The sequence below is a fragment of the Lissotriton vulgaris genome, unplaced genomic scaffold, assembly GCF_964263255.1.
Source record: "Lissotriton vulgaris unplaced genomic scaffold, aLisVul1.2 SCAFFOLD_875, whole genome shotgun sequence".
In the NCBI taxonomy this organism is placed as follows: Eukaryota; Metazoa; Chordata; class Amphibia; order Caudata; family Salamandridae; genus Lissotriton; species Lissotriton vulgaris.
The window spans coordinates 331,110-349,975 of record NW_028251487.1 but is presented as its reverse complement, the minus strand read 5'-3'; the positions used below and the strand labels follow the sequence as shown (position 1 = coordinate 349,975).

At 49.1% G+C, this 18,866-nt stretch overlaps 1 protein-coding gene across 1 annotated transcript in view; it reads right to left on the bottom strand.

Moving 5' to 3' along the window:
- Window positions 1-18,866, bottom strand: part of LOC147662872 (NACHT, LRR and PYD domains-containing protein 3-like) — a 621,411-nt gene that overhangs the window by 505,762 nt on the left and 96,783 nt on the right. The window contains exon 3 of the mRNA XM_086950831.1: window positions 14,227-14,271. Within this exon, the coding sequence (XP_086806957.1) occupies window positions 14,227-14,271 (45 nt within the window). The remainder of the gene's footprint in view (window positions 1-14,226; window positions 14,272-18,866) is intronic.

Genomic DNA, 18,866 nt, shown 5'->3' with positions numbered 1-18,866 from the left:
TTGTGTTGAGGGTGGTAAAGGCTCTTGTGTTGAGGGTGGTAGAGGCTCTTGTTTTGAGGGTGGTAGAGGCAGTTGTGTTGAGGGTGGTAGAGGCTCTTGTGTTGAGGGTGGTAGAGGCCCTTGTGTTGAGGGTGGTAGAGGCTGTTGTGTTGAGGGTGGTTGAGGCTGTTGTGTTGAGGGTGGTGGTAGAGGCTCTTGTGTTGAGGGTGGTAGAGGCTCTTGTGTTGAGGGTGGTAGAGGCTCTTGTTTTGAGGGTGGTAGAGGCAGTTGTGTTGAGGGTGGTAGAGGCTGTTGTCTTGAGGGTAGTAGAGGCTCTTGTGTTGAGGGTGGTAGAGGCTGTTGTGTTGAGGGTGGTAGAGGCTGTTGCGTTAAGGGTGGTAGCGGTTCTTGAGTTGAGTGTGGTAGAGGCTCTTGTGTTGAGGGTGGTGGTAGAGGCTCTTGTGTGGAGGGAGGAAGAGGCTCTTGTGCTGAGGGTGGTAGAGGCAGTTGTGTTGAGGGTGGTAGAGGCTGTTGTGTTGAGGGTGGTAGAGGCTGTTGTGTTGAGGGTGGTAAAGAGGCTCTTGTGTTGAGGGTGGAAGAGGCTCTTGTGTTGAGGGGGGTAGAGGCTGTTGTGTTGAGGGTGGTAAAGGCTAATGTGTTGAGGGTGTTGGAGGCTGTTGTGTTGAGGGTGGAAGAGGCTCTTGTGTTGAGGGTGGTGTTAGATGTTCTTGTGTTTAGGGTGGTAGAGGCTCTTTTGTTGAGGGTAGTGGTAGAGACTCTTGTGCTGAGGGTGGTAGACACTGTTGTGTTGAGGGTGGTAGAGGCTGTTGTGCTGAGGGTGGTAGAGGCTCTTGTGTTGAGGGTGGTAGAGACTCTTATGTTGAGGGTGGAAGAGGCTCTTGTGTTGAGGGTGGTAGAGGCTGTGTTGTTGAGGGTGGTAAAGACTCTTGTGTTGAGGGTAGAAGAGGCTGTTGTGTTGAGGGTGGTAGAGGCTCTTGTGTTGAGGGTGGTAGATGCTGTTGTGTTGAGGGTGGTAGAGGCTATTGTGTTGAGGATGGTGGTAAAGGCAGTTGTGTTGAGGGTGGCAGAGGCTCTAGTGTTGATGGTGGTTGAGGCTGTTGTGTTGAGGGTGGTAGAGGCTGATGTGTTGAGGGTGGTAGAGGCTCTTGTGTTGAGGGTGGTAGAGGCTCTTGTGTTGAGGGTGGAGGTAGAGGCTCTTGTGTGGAGGGTGGTAGAGGCTCCTGTGTGGAGGGTGGTAGAGGCTCTTGTGTTGAGGGTGTTAGAGGTGGTTGTGTTGAGGGTGGTGAAGGCTGTTGTGTTGAGGGTGGTAGAGGCTCTTGTGTAGAGGGTGGTGGTAGAGGCTCCTGTGTTGAGGGTGGTAGAGGCTCTTGTGTTGAGGGTGGTAGAGGCTGTTGTGTTGAGGCTGGTAGAGGCTCTTGTGCTGAGGGTTGTAGAGGCTGTTGTGTTGAGCGTGGTAGAGGCTCTTGTGTTGAGGGTGGTGATAGAGGCTCTTGTGTTGAGGGTGGTAGAGGCTCTTGTGTTGAGGGTGGAGGTAGAGGCTCTTGTGTGGAGGGTGGTAGAGGCTCCTGTGTGGAGGGTGGTAGAGGCTCTTGTGTTGAGGGTGGAAGAGGCTCTTGTGTGGAGGGTGGAAGAGGCTCTTGTGTTGAGGGTGGTAGAGGCTGTTGTGTTGAGGGTGGTAGAGGCTGTAGTGTCTAGGGTGGTGGAGGCTGTTGTGTTGAGGGTGGTAGAGGCTCTTGTGTAGAGGGTGGTGGTAGAGGCTCCTGTGTTGAGGGTGGTAGAGGCTCTTGTGTTGAGGGTGGTAGAGGCTGGTGTGTTGAGGCTGGTAGAGGCTCTTGTGCTGAGGGTTGTAGAGGCTGTTGTGTTGAGCTTGGTAGAGGCTCTTGTGTTGAGGGTGGTGATAGAGGCTCTTGTGTTGAGGGTGGTAGAGGCTGTTGTGTTGAGGGTGGTAGAGGCTCTTGTGTTGAGGGTGGTGGTAGAGGCTCTTGTGCTGAGGGTGGTAGAGGCTGTTGTGTTGAGGGTGGTAGAGGCTCTTGTGTTGAGGGTGTTAGAGGTGGTTGTGTTGAGGGTGGTGAAGGCTGTTGTGTTGAGGGTGGTAGAGGCTCTTGTGTTGAGGGTGGTGTTAGAGGCTCTTGTGTTGAGGGTGGTAGAGGCTGTTGTGTTGAGGGTGTTAGAGGCTCTTTTGTTGAGGGTGGTGGTAGAGGTTCTTGTGCTGAGGGTGGTAGAGGCTGTTGTGTTGAGGGTGGTAGAGGCTCTTGTGTTGAGGGTGGTAGAGGCTCTTGTGTTGAGGGTGGTGGTAGAGGCTCTTGTGTTGAGGGTGGTAGAGGCTCTTGTGTTGAGGGTGGTAGAGGCAGTTGTGTCGAGGGTGGTAGAGGCTGTTGTGCTGAGGGTGGTGGTAGAGGCTCTTGTGTTGAGGGTGGTAGAGGCTCTTGTGTTGAGCGTGGTAGAGGCAGTTGTGTTGAGGGTGGTAGAGGCTGTTGTCTTGAGGGTGGTAGAGGCTCTTGTGTTGAGGGTGGCAGAGGTTGTTGTGTTGAGGGTGGTAGAGGCTGTTGTGTTGAGGGTGGAGGAGGCTTCGTGTTGAGGGTGGTAGAGGCTCTTGTGTTGAGGGTGGTGGTAGAGGCTCTTGTGTGGAGGGTGGAAGAGGCTCTTGTGTTGACGGTGGTAGAGGCAGTAGTGTTGAGGGTGGTAGAGGCTGTTGTGGTGAGGGTGGTAGAGGCTGTTGTGTTGAGGGTGGAAGAGGCTCTCGTGTTGAGGGTGGTAGAGGCTCTTGTGTTGAGGGTGGAAGAGGCTCTTGTGTTGAGGGTGGTAGAGGCTCTAGTGTTGATGGTGGTTGAGGCTGTTGTGTTGAGGGTGGTAGAGGCTGTTGTGTTGAGGGTGGTAGAGGCTCTTGTGCTGAGGGTGGTAGAGGCTTTTGTGTTGAGGGTGGTGGTAAAGGCATTTGTGTTGAGGGCGGTAGAGGCTCTAGTGTTGATGGTGGTTGAGGCTGTTGTGTTGAGGGTGGTAGAGGCTCATGTGTTGAGGGTGGTAGAGGCTCTTGTGTTGAGGGTGGTAGAGGCAGTTGTGTTGAGGGTGGTAGAGGCTGTTGTGTTGAGGGTGGTGGTAGAGGCTCTGGTGTTGAGGGTGGTAGAGGCTCTTGTGTTGAGGGTGGTGGTAGAGGCTCTTGTGTGGAGGGTGGTAGAGGCTGGTGTGTTGAGGGTGGTGGAGGTTGTTGTGTTGAGGGTGGTGGAGGCTGTTGTGTTGAGGGTGGTAGAGGCTCGTGTGTTGAGGGTGGTGGTAGATGCTCTTGTGTTGAGGGTGGTAGAGACTGTTGTATTGAGGGTGGTAGAGGCTCTTTTGTTGAGGGTGGTAGTAGAGGCTCTTGTGCTGAGGGTGGTAGAGGTTGTTGTGTTGAGGGTGGTAGAGGCTGTTATGCTGAGGGTGGTAGAGGCTCTTGTGTTGAGGGTGGTAGAGGCTCTTGTGTTGAGGGTGGTAGAGGCTCTTGTGTTGAGGTTGGTAGAGGCTGTTGTGTTGAGGGTGGTGGAGGCTGTTTTGTTCAGGGTGGTAGAGGCTCTTGTGTTGAGGGTGGTGGTAGAGGCTCTTGTGTTGAGGGTGGTAGAGGCTCTTGTGTTGAGGGTGGTAGAGGCTCTTGTGTTGAGGTTGGTAGAGGCTGTTGTGTTGAGGGTGGTGGAGGCTGTTTTGTTCAGGGTTGTAGAGGCTCTTGTGTTGAGGGTGGTGGTAGAGGCTCTCTTGTTGAGGGTGGTGGTAGAGGCTCTTGTGCTGAGGGTGGTAGAGGCTCTTGTGTTGAAGGTGGTAGAGAGGCTCTTGTGTTGAGGGTGGAAGAGGCTCTTGTGTTGAGGGTGGAAGAGGCTCTTGTGTTGAGGGTGGTAGAGGCTCTTGTGTTGAGGGGTCTGAATCCGGACTGGAATGGGTCTAGGATGTTGTTGTCCTCGATTTGGCGGGTCAGCTGCATGTTGGCGATTTCCTCGATGACCTTCGCCTTGAAGGGGAGCAGGGAGATGGGCCGGAAGTTCTTGAGGTCTTTGGGGTCCACCTTGGGCTTCCTGAGGAGGACGTTAATTTTGGCGTGCTTCCAGCTTTCCGGGAAAGTCGCTGTGTTAAAGGAGACGTTGATGATCTTCCGTAGTTGGGGTGCGATGGTTGCGTCAGCTTTGTTGAAGACGTGGTGTGGGCAGGGGTCTGTCGGGGATCCTGAGTATATGGAGTTCATGACCTTGCCGGTTTCGTTGTCGTTGACGTAGGTCCAGGAGGCCAGCTGATTGGTGCAGGTGGCGTTCGTGGTGGGGTCTGCTGCGGTCGGGGTGGATGAGGTGTTTAAGCTGTCGAGGATTTGTCAGCGATCTTGCGATGGAAGAAGGTGGCCAGTGAGTCGCACAGATCTTGCGAGCGTGGGATGTCGTTGGTTTTGGCGCTGGGGTTGGAGAGTTCCTTCACTATGTTGAAAAGCTCTTTGCTGTTGTGTGCGTTGTTGTCCAGGCGGGCTTTGAAGTAAGATCTCTTGGCTGTTCTGATGAGGTGGTGATGTCTGCGGATGGCGTCCTTATGGGCTGCGTGGCTGTCTGGTGTGTGGTCATAGAGCCATTTCTTTTCCATCTTCCGGCATGTACGTTTGGAGGTCTGGAGTTCTTCGGTGAACCAGGCGGCTTTCTTGCTGGAATGGTTGATGGAGGGTTTCTTGAGCGGGGCCAGAGTGTTGGCGCAGTCGTCGATCCACTGTCTGAAGTTACAGGTGGCGGCGTCTGTGTCGGTGGGGTCGGTGGGCGGGTTCTGGGCGAGGGTGGAGGTCAGCTGGTCTTTGGTGACTTTGCTCCAGCAGCGATGGGGCAGCTGTTGGGTGCGGTGATGCGTGGTTGGTTTCCTGAAGGTAAAGTGGATGCAGCGGTGTTCGGTCCAGTGGAGTTCGGTGGTGTGGTTGAAGCCGATGTGGGCGCTTGTGGAGAAGACTGGGTCGAGCGTGTGGCCGGCGGCGTGGGTGGGTTCGGCGATGAGTCTTCGGAGGCCGAGGTTGGCGAGGTTGTCGATCAGGGTGGCGGCATTGGTGTTGTTGTTGTTTTCAAGATGGAAGTTCAGGTCCCCGAGGAGGATGTAGTCGTGGAGGCAAGTGCGTGTGTGCCGGCGAGGTCGGCGATGGAGTCGCTGAAGAGGGCCCGGGGTCCGGGAGGTCTGTAAACGAGTGTTCCTCTGAGGGTGGTGTTGGGGTCGGTTTGGATCCGGAAGTGAAGGTGTTCGGCGGAGCTGAGGGAGTCGTCTGCGAGGGTGTGGACCGGGAGGGTGGACTTGTGGATAATGGCTATTCCTCCTCCAATTCCGTTGGTGCGGTCTCTGCGGGAGATCTTGTAGCCGTCCGGGATGGCTATGGCGATGTCAGGTGCCGAGGTATCATTCTACCAGGTCTCGGTCAGGAAGGCCACGTCTGGGGCGGAGGTGTCGAGTAGGTCCCAGAGCTCGATGGCGTGTTTGCGTGCCGAGCTAGTGTTGAGGAGTATGCAGCGGAGGTGGTTGGGACCGGTCCTTGGAGGTTTGGTGGTTCTGTCGCAGGTGAAGTTGCAGGTGTGGCAGGAGAAGGGTCCGTGGGTGCGTTTCGGGCGGCCTGGAAGCAGCGGTGGTCTCGGCCGGTGTCGAGAGCGTGGAGGGTGTGGGCATCGTATCATAGTCTGGCATTGTGGCGAGTGCGGGGTCCAGGGGTTCTGGCACTGGGCGTGGTCCAGGCACGGACGGGCGCAGACGGGCCTGCCTCTGGCGCACCTCCAGTGCGCCCGCTGCACACGCCCACTGCGCGGTCGCTGAACTTCCTCCATGAGAGCAGGAGAGGGAGGGAGGAGCAGCTGGGAGGTGGGAGCGGGGTGGCGAATGAGAATGCAGGGGGCGGGGCCGCAGGGGCTCAGCTGCGGTAAAGGATGGCGAGAACGATGGGAGAGAAGACGAGGAGCAGCCAGTCGACACCGAGGAGAGAACCTAGGAGGAAGAACAATTAGGCAGGCAGAAGTGCAGGACAAGGCAGCAGGAGACTCAGTACAAGACACGAGTCGCGGAGCAGCTGGCAGCCGAGTGGTGGCGACTTGCCTGCGAGCAGGGGAAGAGGTTGCTCCTTCTGTCGCTGCACGGCCCCCTTAAGAGCGGGAGAGGGAGGGAGGAGCAGCTGGGAGCCGGGAGCAGGGTGGCGAATGGGAATGCAGGGGGTGGGGCCGCAGGGGCGCAGCTGTGGGAAAGGACGGCGAGAACGGTGGGAGAGATGACAAGGGGCAGTCGGTGGACTCCGAGGAGAGAACATAGGAGGAAGAACAATTAGGCAGGCAGAAGGGCAGGACAAGGCAGCAGGAGACTCAGTACAAGACACGAGTCGCGGAGCAGCTGGCAGCCGAGTGGTGGCGTGGGGGCGACCTGCCTGCGAGCAGGGGCAGAGGTTTATGTCTGTCTCTTAACCTACCAGACAAATTCCTTTGCTACATTTACGACTGGGCTGAACCCAGTGTCCTAATCTGCTGCCCAGTAACGTCCCTGCCTACCCTTCCCTTACCCCCACCCTTTGCAGCAGCCCGGGTTCTGCTCCCGGGTGGGTGGCCTCCACTAAGACTCCCGGTCCAGCCACAATCCCCTCCCTTTGGGGAGGGGGGCCGAACCAAGGGGAATTTCACAGAAAAATGCGAGGCGGAAGCACCGGTGGTCAGAAACAGCTACTGCGAAGACGCACAACCTGCCGTCATCCATTTACATGGTATTTGTGACCAGGCTTTAATACATTGTACGCATGTGAGACTGCTGTTAAGAACTGCGACATTAATTTAATTAAAACACACAAAGTTCAATTAATAAAGGGATTGAGGGATGGGCACGAGGCAGTGATCGAAGGGTTCTAGCACTTCTGACACCAGAGAGGTGCCTGCTGAGATCTCCAAGATAACTGGCGGAGTTTCAAACTTTACGGGATTTTACATCCTGTGAAACAAAGCGAAGCTGTAAAGGGTTCTACCCAAGTCTAACCAATACTGACCCTATGTGAGGGTTGACTGCACTTCTGTGGCTGGTCGCTCTACCTGTTCACCACACTTCAGTGTAACTATAGCCCTGCTCGATAATACCCCCGGCTGCAGGAGTGTAGCGTGTCGAAGCAGTGCTTTGGAACCGATTTCCCTCAACACGAATCAAGGGGCATATTACCGAGATGTGCGTAGCAAAACGCACAACGCACATCTCCGTATAGCCGGCTATCGCCGGATTTCATTGCCTAATTAGCGCGCAATTATCAATTCGCATCAGGCAGGCGATCAGAAATCCGGCGATAGTCGGCGATATGGCACATTAGCTCATGAAAACAAACGTTGTTTTCATGCGCTTATGTGGGCCTTGATAATGTGGGGGGGTGGATTCAGCTTTATGATCCACACCCCCATGTTATCAATGCCTAACGCCTGGTCAGAGCAGGCATTGGGAGACCTGCAATAAATGAGTTTATCGCAGGTTTTTGTCTCCCAACGCCTGCCTTGGTAATAGGGTGTTCCCACCTCCAACCACATTTTTCATGTGGTTGGACGTGGGAACGCCCACTTTGCATATCATTAGCGATGTTTATCGCCGACATGCAAAGTGGGCTTGAGGCAAACTTTAAAGTGCCCTTGTTAAAAGGGCTCTAGCAGTATCGCCGCTTTCTCGGCACAATTCGCCAAGAAAGCGGCGATACAAGCCCTTGGTAATATGCCCCCAAATTCTTTTATTGCACTAAGTAAGGCAGGCCACGCTGCTCTCCGGAAGCCTGCTGATAGCATCTTGTTAGAAGGCAACAAACTCAACGGGCTGCAATGTTTACTGCCAGCCGTGCTGAAAATGCTTGGAATCTGACTTTGACTGACTGCTTGTCATCTGCAGCAATCTGCATGACGTCAGCACTCGGGTTGCCCACACAGATCTAACTGCTGCATTTAGAGAGAAGGGATCAGTTAGCCTACTTGACTTTCGTATGTAGGAGTTTGTTTTTTTGAGGCAGATTTATATGGCGCAAACTCGAATCAAAGGTATTGGAGCACTTTACATAAGCAACAGTTACGTTACACAATCACACATTCTTTTTTTGGTAGGCAAAGGGAAATGAAGTGATTTGCCCAGATCTCAGGAAGCTGAGCCGACGTCAAGGCTCGAATCTTGTTCCCCAGCTCCAAAGTCGGCAGCTCTGGCCGTAAGGCCACAACCTCTCCCACAAGTTCTGAAGGGACAGGGAGGCAGGCACCAGAAGCACACACTGGGGAGGAGTAAAGCATGGCCAGGAGTCATCAAGGCTGAACGGGAGGAGGCGAGAAGGGAGGTGTGTTTAAAGGCGGGTTGTGGGAAATGGCAGACAGCTTACCAAGTCAATTTCCTTAGATATGGTGCCAACAGTTTGGAATAAAAAGAAGTCAATGGTAGAACATTTGATATCTTTGGCCCCAAGCCTTATGTTTACCCTAAGATTGGGTAGTGAACTGCGGTCCGCTTGCAGAGAGTTTGTGGAGTTTTCCGCACTCCGCAATATGCGGAGCTCGTGGAGTTACGCGAGGCAGAGTTTTTTTTCTCGCTCGCGTCAAGTTGGTAAGCGTGAGCGAGGATAATACACCTACTGGCGAGATTTTTCCTCATTCGCGCTTGTCAACGTCAAGTTGAAGAGGGCTAGTGACGGAAATCAACCTCCCGGCAAGATTTCTCAATGCAGGCTGTCTAATTTTTCAGTGCGAGTGGTCACGTATGCTCATGACCGCTCGCGTTGAAAAACTCTTTTTAGGTCGAGAAAGCTGCTACACAAGTAGAAAATCTACTCGAGCGGCAGAAAGGAAGCAGAGCCAACTTGCACCCGCTTGTGCTGTGCATGATGCCATTTGCTATAACTTCACAGTGCGGACAAACACCCGGGGCTGAAAATTACCGCGAGCTGCAATTTTCAAACACACTCCACCGTTTGCGGAGCTCCGCGGAGCGCAGCGGAGTTTTTTTGCACTTCGCGAACTCCGCCCAGGCTTAGTTTACCCAAGGTACCAAAGAAACCACAGGGCTCCACAGATATTATATGGTTGACAAATTAGACTCCAATCAAAAGGACGGTTCATAAAAGTTCACTTAATTCCAGACCAGGTCCAGCTGCATACAGTGGTGCTTACAGGAGGCAAACACAAGGAGTTGCCCTAAAACAATTGGGCCAAGAGGGAAGGCCCAGCCCAGCCTAGGCCAGCAGCGGACAGGCCCGCTCTTGGCCCGGTCTCCACCCGGGCCACGCCCAGGCGCGACCTGTGTGCGTCCTGTGCAGCGGGTGACCAGAGCTGACTATCAGCACCCCCTGGTACAGGAAGTGTGGCAGAGGCCCTCCTCTGCTGCTAGCACTACTGGGTCTTGTAGTCCTTCTTGCCCCTCGACCTCCGGTACAGTGTAGGGTATGTACTTATTAGGGGTCTTCAGGGGCTTTTATGGGTTAGTAAGGGCATTTTAGGGGTCAGGACTGGGTATGATAAGAGGTAGTGTGAGATATTTAATGTTAAGGGATAGGTGGGGTAAGAGGTAAATAAGGGGTTTTTAGATATCAGGGCTGGGTAGAGGATTGGAGTAGTATCACAAATGTTTGATAGAGGTGCAATGGGGCGTTAACTGTTAACCCACAATGTTAGGAGCAAGATGATAGGGTTATAGGGAATAAGGGTAGGAAGTGTATTAATTATAGGGTGTGTTTTGGGGCAGTGTGGGTATGTATTTCTGCTTAAGACTGAGTATTAATTTTCAGGATACTGAACTTTTTATTTATAATTTTACATGAGTGTTATATCTGCATGTACAGTGTTAGGGTCGGGATGTTACTGCTGTAGGGAATAAGTAGGTAAGGTTGGGGGGTTTATTATTTTTTGGTGGGTTATCGGTTGTTTTAGGGGTTGTGGGTATTACTTTATTAGGATTTTTTATTTTTGTCTACAATTTTGTTAATAACTGTACATGCAGAGTGCTAGAAGGGGAACATTAAGGTTATGTGGAAAATGGTGCGGAGTGTATTATTTTTGGATTGTGTATTTTTTGGGGATGTGGGTATTTATTTTTATGGATGTTCACTAAAATAGCATGATATACATTTTTTTAAAGTAACATAAAGGAATACAGACAGAATATCATTTTCAAAATTTGTATTTATTAAAATCAAATAAAACAATGTATTTTGTAAAATATTGTTATTAATATACAAAAATATAACTTTAATACATTGTTCTATAATTTTGTAAAAATTATTTACTTTGTATAAGTATTTATTTTAAATATTTATATTATTATTTTTCTCTCAAATTCCCATTCATTTCTATGGGTGAAGTAGTCATTTTCATTATTTACTGCAGCCATTATGTTTTTACATCTTCATGTTTCTTGTGTTTCCTTCTACTGTAAGAACTTTTTTTACCCTATATTATTAACTGTGCTTTTATTTCATGGAGAATGTAAGGTAGATTTGATCGTAAAAATAATGCATATTTTGTGTTATATTGCTGGTATTTTCCTAATTTTTGTCCTATGTAGCTTACCTGAGAACCTGTTTTTTGTTTCCTTAAATTTAGTTAGTATTGGAGAATATAACCATTTCTTTTTTAAGAGTGCATACATATCTCTAGAATTTCATTTTTTTCCTTTTTCATTTGGGTTTTTTGTATATCAACATGCATTGGTGCTGTGTTCAGGTGTAAGTGGGGTGTGATGTTTTAAACTTGTCCGCATTTTTCTCCCTAACACCCTTATTTTTTTTTTACAGTTACTTTTTAAACAATGTTTTTGGGGGGGTTCAATCAAGACGTGCTTTTTTCACCCCACGGAGGGAAAATTTGCTTCTACCCACATTGGAGAGTACTTCCTTCCTGAACAGTACAGAGGTGTTCAACATATCTAACCCTGTCAATCTCTGCTCTGTGCCTCCTTCCACATAGTCTCATTGCCAAAGGCATCCTTGTCAACATGTATCTATTCCAAGCCAAAAACATACAACATACTGTATTGGTAATGCCCAAGGCACCCACTTGAATGTTTAAAACCCCCTAAAGAACTATCTCCATGTCACTGCCATTTCAACCAACTGCATTCTTAGACCTGGAGGATCGATTCAGTGTTTGTATAGACGTTGTTAGCTCAACCCCAGCCTCCACATCCTTCAGCATCATCAACATCGACAAACCCAACCCACCACATCATTCAGCATTATTGATGTACAAAACGACAGCCTCCACATCCTTCAGCATCATCAACATTCTCAAACCCAGCCTCCACATCCTTCAGCATCATCGACATGCTCAAACCCAACCTCCACATCCTTCAGAATCACCGACATGCACAACCCCAGGCTTCACATCCTTAAGCGTCATCGACAAACCCAGCCTCCACATCCTTCAGCATCATCAACATTCTCAAACCCAGCCTCCACATCCTTCAGCATCACCGACATGCTCAAACCCAGCCTCCACGTCCTTCAGCATCATCAACATTCTCAAACCCAGCCTCCACATCCTTCAGCATCATCAACATTCTCAAACCCAGCCTCCACATCCTTCAGTATCATCGACATGCTCAAACCCAACCTCCACATCCTTCAGAATCACCGACATGCACAACCCCAGGCTTCACATCCTTAAGCGTCATCGACAAACCCAGCCTCCACATCTTTCAGCACCATCAACATTCTCAAACCCAGCCTCCACATCCTTCAGCATCATCGACATGCTCAAACCCAGCCTCCACATCCTATAGCATCATCAACATTCTCAAACCCAGCCTCCACATCCTTCAGCATCATCAACATGCTCAAACCCGGCCTCCACATCCTTCAGCATCATCCACATGCACAAATAAAGCCTCCTATCCACAGTAATCACCCATATCATCATCATCATCATCAATTTAACTTTATTTCGGTTTGTTTATGAACCATAAAAGTACATCAAAAATAGAAAAATACATTTACAACAATAGACTAATACACAGTTACATCTCATTTTAAATATTTGCAATAAAATCAGTTAGCATGTGGTTTATAGAGTACGATATAGACCCTAAGACAATAAAATACATGAATTAAAGTTTAAAACACGGTGGAGGCCTAGTTTTTACTGAGACAAACTGTCTACCTACATTGAAGTAGCTTACTACTACCGAATCAATCTCCGTCTAATTAACCACATTGAAAACAAAAATTTAGCAATAGCAGTAACTATTAGTGCATTAGTATCAGTTTTTAAGATTCTAAAAAACTCTATATGGTTCCTGACTCCTAGGTTCACACATAACTGTTTGATCCATTTTTTCCTGCTAACAGAATAGGCAGGACAAAACAAGATCACATGAATTAAAGATTCGTTTGGATCATTACAACCTGGACAAGGACGAGCTAAACCCATTATCCATTTATCAGTGTGAGAGTAAAGCGGTAGTGTACCATATCTGAACTGTAAATACAGTTTTTTTGCTAGGACAGGTTCTATAGTGTCTAATTCCTTCTCAAAGCTGTAGACATTCTTGAAATCCAGAAAGCTGTCAGTGAGACTAGAAGGCCTGGCTGACCGAAGGACCTCTTCTAGGTTGTAATGTTTTATAGACTCAGCAGGGGTTTTCTTTGAGATGGATTTGCATGCGTCCTCCGGATTAGACCAGAGATTCTCCATGCCGATCCTAGACGCCTGCCCCCTTATAAAGGATAGCCACTTTATCTTCCCTGCACCTGGGCGTGCCAACACAATCTTCAGTTCTTCTCTATAGCACTCAAGCTCCGGGACGCTCCACAATCTGCGCCAATAAAGGAGCGGGCGTGAGGCTATTGTTTCTGCAATGGGCCTCAGATTTAGATCCAACCTAAGAGGAACTAAAGGAGTGTTTTTTGGTAAGGAGAGCAGCTGTCTAATAAAATTATTCTCTGTTATGCCAATCTCACTCGCTGGACGATGGCCCCAGAGTTCCGCCCCGTAAAGGGTGGAGGATCTGGTTTGAACCTTATATATTTCCAGTGGCACACTAACAACTTTATGAACACAGGATTTCTGCACTTTAAGAATCCCCCCCATAGACTGAGAAAGGGTTAAATTAGCCTTAGTCATTTGAGTTTCCCAACTCATTTTATCATTTAAAGTCAGACCTAGGTAAGTGAAATTATTTACCCTTTCCAGGGCTCGTCCATCCATTGACGGGCGTGGGCAATTAGTTGCACTGGCATTGAACACCATATACTTTGTTTTATCTATATTAATCACCAAATTCCTGTTCCTACAGAATTTGGTGAATTGGTCTAACACCGCTGCATCCCCATAGATGTTTTTGAGAGCAGCAGGGTGTCATCCGCAAACATAAGTGCAGGAAATTTACCGCCAGCTAAATTAGGGGCGTCAATGTTATGTACACTAATTAGGTCATCGACAAGACCATTTAAAAAAAGGGAAAATAGGGTAGGGGCAAGTACGCATCCCTGCCTAACTCCCTTCTCAATAGGAAAAGCGCTTGTCAGCTGGCCGTATCATCAACATTCTCAAACCCAGCCTCCACATCCTTCAGCATCATCGACATGCTCAAACCCAACCTCCACATCCTTCAGAATCACCGACATGCACAACCCCAGGCTTCACATCCTTAAGCGTCATCGACAAACCCAGCCTCCACATCCTTCAGCATCATCAACATTCTCAAACCCAGCCTCCACATCCTTCAGCATCACCGACATGCTCAAACCCAGCCTCCACGTCCTTCAGCATCATCAACATTCTCAAACCCAGCCTCCACATCCTTCAGCATCATCAACATTCTCAAACCCAGCCTCCACATCCTTCAGCATCATCGACATGCTCAAACCCAACCTCCACATCCTTCAGAATCACCGACATGCACAACCCCAGGCTTCACATCCTTAAGCGTCATCGACAAACCCAGCCTCCACATCTTTCAGCATCATCAACATTCTCAAACCCAGCCTCCACATCCTTCAGCATCATCGACATGCTCAAACCCAGCCTCCACATCCTTCAGCATCATCAACATTCTCAAACCCAGCCTCCACATCCTTCAGCATCATCAACATGCTCAAACCCGGCCTCCACATCCTTCAGCATCATCCACATGCACAAATAAAGCCTCCTATCCACAGTAATCACCCATACCATAGGTCACTTCAGCATTTGATACTTCACTGTGAAGTTGAAGTACCATCGCAGCGAGAGCTCTCTTCCCGGGGTTCAAAGTCCTATTCATCATCTGTGTGGAAGCATCACGTACCTGAAGAATCTCCTGGGACCTCTCGGGCCTCATGAGGATCCAACACTGAAAATGAAATGACACTTATTAATATCAAGACAATCACAGACAGTAATCCAATAACAGTGAACATTTTAATGTGATTTCATGAATTATTCTTAGGTTGCCGTAATGTGGGATCTTAAGTAGCCACCAAACTCTTAGTCAGAATGTGCAGGAACGGTTTGTTTACGTGGCAGGGGTTATTACAGAGATATTGATTATGATGGGTGCAGGGCTTTGTCAATTTATTGAACATGGTAGAGGTGGGGGTTGGGCTCTTGAGTAGCAAAAACCCATTGGCTAATCAAGATCCACTCCCCCATGAGTGAGGGCAAGGCCATCAGCCATCAAACCAATACCATATCAATGCCAGGATATAGGAAATCAGAAAAAAGAGGAGTTAGGCCCAAGCAGGGCCTTATTATAACTTGTAAAAGTGGAATGGGCCGTGAAGTACCAAGAATCTACCTAAGGTAAATGATCCAACCAAAAACAATGAGATTAGTGAATAAAAGGTAAACAGAAAGGAGCCCCTTGTAATAATTGTTTTATGTCACATACCCTTAGAGAAGTCGCCATTGCTGTTTAAATACAATTACCCTGATGAGATTCCTGGTACTTCGCGCCCAGTAACAGAAACGCGTCGGCAGATAAATATACAGAGGTCTACAGAATAATTTAAATTTGTGATTAGAGAGAAAAATCTCCAGTGTTTCACAAAAAAACAACTTGCCGTGTATAAGATTGGATACCAAATATAGACATTAAAGAGTCTTAAGGATCATAATCAAAAGCACATTACCAATAGCGATATATGTATTGGATGTCTTTTTTGTTAAAACATTTTTCATGTAAAATGTGTTTGTGGTATATGTTGTACTGCACATTTATGTCTTATTTAAGTATGTTTGTTAAATTGTTTTGAGAACAAGGATGTATTTATATGACACAACATAAGTTTTTTTCTGATTGAAAGAAAGTACTAAGAATAGAAAATAGTGAAAATTAATACACCTGTTCAAACTGAAATCAATGGGTTTGGCTATTTAGCAAAGACATTCAGCTTTCAAAAAAACGCGAGGCACAGGCCCCTTCCTCTTTTACAAGGATGTAGGAAATGGCAGAGAAAGGCACTCCGAGTCCTGACCACTGTGGAACAGATGCTGGACATGCAGCGGAGTTACAACCAGATATAACAACCCATCAGCTAAAAGCAATAATCAAGGCTGCAGGAGATGACCAGCTGTCATATGGTCACAAGAGGGCTGTGATTTCTACAACATTATAATGGTGGGGACGCCATCCACAGAACTTGTGGTTTCCTGTCTGGTTTAGCAGTAAGGAACCTCTAGGTTTCTGATTGCTGAACCTCAGGTGACTCTACTATCATAACCTTTTGACCTGTGACCGTCAGCTGCTGGACGGCTATGTTGCAGTCGCTGAAGACAGCAGAGTCACAGGAGAACTTTGGTCACCACAGGCTTTTCAGAAGACTTTGTACCAGAACTGATGTTTACTTTTCCTGACTGATACATAATCCCAGGTGGTGAAGAGTGGAGACTGCTATTAGGAAGTGCTGATGTGCACAGACAGCAAAATCCTCAGACTACCGGAGTCTCCAGAGTGGGTTTTCTTTGCCCCTTGGCCATTTTTCTAGGCTCCAGGTCCTCCTGACTACCTTCCCAGGCGGCCATAGGACATGTGGTCAGGACACCCACACAGGCAAAATGTCCTGGTGGAATGCATAGGGATTACCTGCTCTGAGTTCACCAGATGACATCTGACGCTTGTCATGCTGGTTTCAAGTTTCTCTCAGAGCCTCTAACCTCTGGCCATTGGGGGGACCCATTGCCTGTCTTTCTTAGAGTTACAATGCATGGGGGCCTTTGGTACCATCTCTCCATCATCCAGGGACAATAGGGTGGCCTCTACAGTGTCCCCGCACTAACTTGTGTAATCTCCTTCCCAGCGCTACACTAGCCAGCTCCGGTGACTGGCCACCAGAGGGGTGCTGCTCCCGCTTTGTACACTGGCACCATCCTCATTCAATCAATCTATCAATCATTTCTAAAGCATGGCTCAATGGTTAGAGCGGCAGACCCTGATGCAGAGGTCTAGCCCGGGACCAGGGTTCAATTCCCCGCCTTGGCGGGTCTTGGGCTCAAAAATTCCACGGACCTGATAATTCTCGCCTCAGTGCCTATTCCAATCATGGAGTCCCACTCTGCAACTCTGGGCAATAGCTTGCTTAATCTCCACAACGGCCCCCACAACGCTAAGGATGCCTGGCCTCCACCTTGGGGGTGCCCAGGAGTGGACGCCTCACAGGGAAAGCCAGGATGGGTTCCACAGCGGTATTCGTACAAGCGCCTTGAGACCATTGCGGGTGAGTAGTGCGCTATACAAGTATACATTTTTACCCAGGAGGGTCCCAAGGCACAGGAGTTGCTGCTGCTGCGTGGTGATCTGTTCATTCGAACAGCCAGGTCTACAGTCCTTTCCTGAGTTGCTGGAGTGATGAGGCGGTCCTGAGGTGCAGGGAAAGGTTGTTCCAAGCTTTGGCCGCCAGGTGGGAGAAAGAATATCCTCTGCTTTTGGCTGGGCGGATCCAGGGGGTGTCTGCAAGAAAGAGGGAGGCAGATCATAGCTGTCTGGTCGGTTGGTGGAAGGTCAAGCGTTTGTTGATTTATGCTGGTCCTTCTTTGTGCAGGGCTTTGTATGAGTGGGCCACCATCTTTAACAGGCATCTCTTCTGGAACGGGAGCCAGTGTAGCTGAATGAGTGGGGTGTGATGGTGGTCCTGCCGGGGGGGGGGGGGTCAAGGATGAGCCTTGCTTCTGAGTTTTGCATTGTCCGGAGTCACCTAAAGAGGCATTCAATGATTTCTCCGTAGAGTGTGTTCCAGTAGCCCTGCCTGCTGGTGACGAGGGCCTACAAGATGGTCCTTCTCGTGTTGACTGGGAGTCACCTAAGATTTTGTGGAGCATGCATGGAGTGTGGAAGCAGGAGGATGATATTGGATGATTCTGCGGTTACCTGTTTCTTCATAGATAGCTTGCTGTCCAAGATGATGTTGAGGTTGTGGGCATGGTCTGTTGGGTTTGGGGTGAGGGCCGAGTTCTGCAGGCCACCATGCGTCATTCCATGGTGAGGTGTTGTTCCCAAAGATGAGGACTTATTTTTTGCTGTGTTTAGCTTGAGACAGTTGTCCTACATCTGTGAAAGTTGTCTCTGGTCCCAGCTTGAGTGAGGTCATCTGCAGCCTAAACAATCTTTCAGTCTGTCAGTCTGCCAGCGCCTCTGGGGACAGACCATGAGAGGACACACTGCTCTCAGTGCTGTAAGAGGTCTCAAATCCTGGAGTAAATCCTCTTCCTCCTCTTTAGGCTGCATCCCAGGAGCCTCCTGTGGGTCCTGCTGTGGTGCATCCACATCATCCTCTCCCTCTTGGTCCTTTGTTGATGACTGGAGGGCCGCTGCCCAGCCCACAGAAGCTGCTTAAAAATCTGGCTTCCGGCTGCTCTTCTTGGTGGACAGCCCACTGTCCTTGCAAAACACCTGGGGCCTCATTTATGAGCCCTTGCGTCAGTTTTGCGCTTCTGATGCGTTACTTTTTGTGACGCATCGGCGGCGAAAATCATGCCTCCTGTTGCGCACTATTTACAAAGTGACACCTCTAAGCAGAAGCGTCACTTTGTAAACCCCTGCGCTACATTATACCTGCGTCAGGTATAATGTATGCAGGGGGGGCGTTCCCCCGGAAAAAACGTCAAAAAAAGTGACGCAGTGAAATCTATGAGATTTCGCTGCGTCACTTCTAGGAAGCCATTGCGTCAAAATCTTGAGCCTGCCTCACAGCAGGCGTAAGACTGGCGCACGCCCTTTCACATGGGGCTTGTCCCATGTGAAAGGACACATTGCTCAAGTTGCGTCACTTTTGTGACACACTCCAGCAATGCGCCACTTTTGCGCCTGCAAATACGTCAGAAATACTGGCGTATATGTAACTCCTTGCGGCATGATGCGTCATACATTAAATATGACGCATCAATCATGTCGCAAGGAGAGCGCACTGAGAAGTGACGCATCGCTGCTTTCACGCAACGGTGCGTCACTTCTCATAAATGAGGCCCCTTGAGCTCAACCACAGTGTAACTCTCCAGGTTGGCAAGCTCAGATATCATCTTTGCAAGCAGTTACATGGACACAAAAAGTCAGGTTAAGTAGAAATTAATTTAGAAAAAGCAAAAAGTCCAATCAGGGAGAAGTTTAAACTCAAATTGGGCTCAAATTATTTATCTAGGACTTTCAGTGTAACAGCAACTCACTGTATGGCACGGCACAAACACACGTCCTTTCCTCACTACTGATCACCAGTATCAGAAATTGGGTTACTGGTTGAGAGGGGTGAGACCCTACTCATGCAGCAACTACACCCCTTGTCAGAGTGAAGTCACAAGCAAACCCTAAATTAACCTGTGCTCAACCCTCTGGAAGCTTGGCACAAGCAGTCAGGCATAACTTAGAGGCAATGTGTAAAGTATTTGTGCAACATCTAAAACAGTAATGAAGTGAAAGCACAGCACAGTAAAGATTCCATAGCAAATTTGAAAAAGTAG